This window comes from Pteropus vampyrus, unplaced genomic scaffold (genome assembly GCF_000151845.1).
Source record: "Pteropus vampyrus isolate Shadow unplaced genomic scaffold, Pvam_2.0 Scaffold61, whole genome shotgun sequence".
Taxonomy (NCBI): domain Eukaryota; kingdom Metazoa; phylum Chordata; class Mammalia; order Chiroptera; family Pteropodidae; genus Pteropus; species Pteropus vampyrus.
Window position 1 is genome coordinate 6,677,646 of NW_011888842.1, and position 4,509 is coordinate 6,682,154.

Consider the following 4,509-nt stretch of genomic DNA (forward strand, 5'->3'; position numbering starts at 1 on the left):
CGCCTCCTGCAGGTCACGGGGCCCTGGACAGTCAGATTCAGAAGGACCTGGAGAAGTGACCTGGTCCAGTGCCATTGTACAGATAGGAACCTTGTGGGAAAGTATCTGGGAATGCCGGAGCTGGGGACAGCAGAGGGACCTACCCCATCTTCTGCAGTGGAGACCCTCAGGCCCAGAAAGGGGCAGTGACTTGCCCCAAATCACCCACGTCGTCAGTGTTAGAGCCAGGCCTAGCACTGGGGCATCTTCCTTTCCATCCAGGGATCCTTCTGTGGCACCCAGATCCTCCCACTCTCCTGAACTCATACACCCTCTTCCAGGCGGGGAGCAGCATAAGACCATGTTGCCCCATCGCAGGCTGCACACATCACTGCCCTGCAGTGAGAGTTTCCTGGCTATGGGCTCTGCAAGAGTAAGGGCCAGGGCCCATCCACCACCTCTAGTGCCAAGGGCCCGGGCTCCAGTGCGGCAGCAGGCAAAGCTGCTGGGCCTTTCTGATCATTAACCTGAAGGCCAGGGGCACTGGGCTGGTCAACAGACCCTGCGGCCCACGGCCAAGCCACAATGGCCCTCTGTTAATCACCAACCGGGGAGGTCAGGGCCACACTCTTCCAAGAAGGAGCTGCTCAGCTGGGCCGGTTGCCAGCTCAGGTTCACTCTGGGGGCTGGGATGACAAGGGAATTTCTTCTTCCTATTTATCCATTGTCCACTGAGCAGCCATCGCTCTCTATTTTTAAAAGATATTATTTCTAGATCCGTGTTTGATTAAAAAACAATTACATTCGATACATACTTGTAAATGGTTTCAAACCCTACACAGCAAGCTTTTTTTTTAAGTAAGTGTATTCAGGTACAATTTACATACTATAACCATTCACCCATTGTAAGTGTACAGCATGCTGATTTTTAGCAAATTTTTAGGTTATGTAATTAATCATCACCATGATCCAGTGTTGGAACGTTTTCATCACCCTGAAGTGTTTCCTCCTGCTGACTACAGTGATCTAGGGCTCACTGCAGCCTCAGGCAGCCAGGCAGTGTTTGAGAGGGAAATTCTCCTCTTTGATCCTTTTCAAGCAAGCCACATTAACAGTTTGCTGTTTGTCCTGCTTGACTTTTTAAGGATGTATACAAAAACAGACACTCTTATTAAAAAAAAAAAAAAAAAGAGGAGCCATGCTATCGTTGTACAATTTGCTTTTTGCCCTCGGAGATCTCTCTGGGCTGATTGAGTGCCTACTATGTGCCAGGCACAGTCAGATCTGGCTCATTCTGTTTTCACAGCTTCAGAGTGGTCCATTGTATGGCAGCTCCGTAATTTATTTAACCAGGACACATGGGTCCTTTCCAGTTTTCTTCAAACAAAGCTTCAGTGAACATCCTTGCACATATATTTTTGTGTTCCTTTGTAAATAATTCTGAAGGAAGTGGATCCGTTGTTGCATTGCGTGTTTTGAATTTGGACAATGAAATTGCTATCCAGAGAGGTGAAGCTGGTTTATATTTCCATCAGAGCGTATAACTGTGGAGTTTTTATAATTCTCCAGATGCCTTGGGAGAGAGAAGAGCACTTTGAATTTAGGCCTGAGCTGGGCTCCGCAGGCCCAGGCCTAGACGCATACCCTTGAGAACTCTGGCACCTCTCTGTGGCCCCCCGCAGATACCGAGATAAAGTTCACTCTTCTGTGTGATTCCTGCCACCCTCTCCAGCCTCATCTCCTCTCGCTCCCTGTGTTTCAGATGGACCCCTCGTTATTTGCTGCGCGTGGCTCGTGTTGGCTTGCCCTTCGCCCATGCCGTTCCCTCCCTGAAAATGCCTTTTCTTCTTAATTTCCCTCCTCCCTGTTCTTCAACGCTGTGGTCACAAGTTCCTTTTTCTCCATGAAGTCTTCCTGTAATTCCTGCAATCTGAATCATCTCTGTGTGTGCGTGGTTCCTTAGCCCTTCATTTGTCCCCTGAAGTAGAAGAAAGTTGTGGAGGGTGAAGGGCCTTACACAAATGTAAGGCTGGTTCGATAGAAGCTAGGCTCTCGGAGGAGCTGGGACGAGTGACTGTCGCTGTGGGGAAGGGGGTGGAGAACTCTCCTTTACTGGGTTGTAGGCCAGGCCATTTCCACACGCACAGACTGATCTAATCCTCAGCAACTGCTGTGCCCATTTCGTAGATGAGGAGACTGAGGTACAGAAAAGGAAAGTAACTTACACACCTTAGAGGTGGGAGTCAAAACCGGGTCTCTGCCTCCCCGATTCCCTCTACCGTGTCTCACCAGGCCGTTGGGAGAGGAGGGGATCTGAGATACAGAGAGAACTAGGAAATAGATGAGCCGGGTCCGGCAGGGTCGAGGGGAGGGAGGGGAGATTGGTAAGACTAGGGGAGTCTGAATGGCACTTCTGGGAATGGGGAAAAGACTTGAAGCCTTGTCTTTCCCCGGGGGAGCCAACAGATCGGACCCAGAACTGAAAACAAAACAAAACAACAAAACAACAAAACAAAAACAAAACCAAAAACTATAAGAAGCGACAGGACTTGCTATTTAAGACGTGAAGATAAACATTGAAATCATCAGTTCCTTATCCCCGGGGATAAGTAAGTGGGGTTGGGAGGGAACAACTTTGTACGAACATGTGAATTTAAGCTTTGAAAAATAAGCTTTTTAAAAATAAAAACTTTTTAAAAAGAAGGAAAGAAGGGCAGTCTTGAGTAAAGTAGAACCTGCCATCTCAGGAGTTGGTGGGTCTGCAGGCCCCTCCCTAAGTCCTATTTGCTCAGGGGTCCAGTCTGCCCCTAGCTGGTGGCAGCTGTGCCACCCAGACTGTCTGAGTTCAAATCTTGGCCATACCATGTCCTCGTGGTGTGCAGGTGGCTTAACTATTCTGCACGCAGTTTTCCTCTCTGTAGAATGGGCCTGTTAATGTACCCACTCCAAAGACTGATATGAGGCGTGGCGAGCCTTCACTAAAAGCTGGAGATGTTAGGTGCAGAGTGGGGAGGGGTTTTGCCTGGTGCACACAGGAGGCTGAGCTGGGCTCCCTGTCATTCGTGACTTCGCCCATTTAACGTGCACCAAGTTAGCGCCAGCTGTAACCCAGGCCCTATACTTGGTCTCCGCCAGGAGCTGGGGTGAAGGGGTGGCCACACACAGTCGTGTCGGTCCTGGTGGGAACCCCGATGTCTCCAAAGTTCGGGCCAGATTCCCGCCCCTTCTGGGCCTGCTGGGGCCCAGCCCTGCCCCAAGCCCTCCCAGATGGGCGGTCCCGGCTTCGACGGGATGGGCGGGCGACTACTTAAAGTTGGCGACCCGGAGGCTGCAGCTGCCGACTGGGTCCTCTGCCGCAGTCGCCGCCATGACTCTGCACCGCTCCACGCCCGTGCTGCTCGGCATGCTTGTCCTGGCTCTGTGCGTGCTGTCGCCACCGGCCAGCACGGCCACCGCGTCGCGGGAGGCGGCCCAGACACCAGCGTCCCAGGGGCGGGTGTCCCAGGCACGGGTGAGTGCCCAGGGGAACTGGGGGCTCCCGGAGTAACTCTCTATTGTAAGTTCTTGCAGATACAGCGCTAGGAAAAGGGGAGTAATTCAGGTCTAGAATGGAAAAACTGTTTTGTTGCTTTGTAAGTATCTCTTGCTGCCTCCGGGGCTCCCGTGGATGGGGGTGGGAGCCTCGGGGACCTGGCTGTTTCTCTCCCTAGAGGCTAACCTCACCTTGGCGGGATTTCTTTTCCCTCGCTGCCTTCTGATTTCTGACCCATTCCTGCCGCCTGATTTCTCCTTTCCCTCTTCTGATTTCTTCCATTTCGGATTCCTCTTTCTCATCCGATTTCTCTCTCCCTCTCCAGTATGTTTTCCCTCTTTTTGTCTGATCTCACCTCCCTTGCTTCTCGTCATCACTATGATTTTCTTCTCCCCTCTCTGACATCTCCTCTGCCCTGTCTGGTTTCTCCTCTTCTCTCCTGTTTTCCTTTTGTGTTTTTCCATCCCTCTGCCTGAGTTCTCCCCGTCTGGTTTCCTCCACCAGGTCTGTCCTCCGGCCAGGTGACCTGTGCCTGCTGATGTCTGCCTTTTGGCCCCAGGCTAACCGTCCCACGCTACTCCATCTCTAGCCCCTGTGCATGTCTGATGGCCTTTCCCCCACCCTCGACTACCTCATCTCCAACAGGCTCCTACAGACCCCGGCTGCATCCTCTGCCTTTTCCAGGAAATGGAATTTGGGGGTGGGGCGTTGGGGGGCAGGAGGGAGGAGGCAGACAGCTCAGGAGGCCACTTGGGCTCAGTAATTTAGGCCTTCCTTGGGGATGTGATGGGGGTACGGATGGGGCAAGGGAAGCCTTCCCATTTCCAAAGAGCAAAAGCAAACAGGCTGTGTGACCCTGGGCCAGTGCCCTCCCCAATTTGGGCCTCGGTTTCCCTATCTGCAGAATGGGGTTGGATGACGAGCTCTCTGAGGACCCTTCTAGTTCTAAGGGCCACTGAGAATGCTGGAAGAGAACATGCTGAGCCCCTGGGGACCCC

General features: G+C 52.3%; 1 protein-coding gene across 1 annotated transcript in view; it reads left to right on the plus strand.

Moving 5' to 3' along the window:
* Positions 1-4,509, plus strand: part of GSN (gelsolin) — a 48,505-nt gene that overhangs the window by 19,783 nt on the left and 24,213 nt on the right. Inside the window, exon 3 of the mRNA XM_023531047.1 lies at positions 3,115-3,490. Coding sequence (XP_023386815.1) covers positions 3,115-3,490 — 376 coding nt within the window. The remainder of the gene's footprint in view (positions 1-3,114; positions 3,491-4,509) is intronic.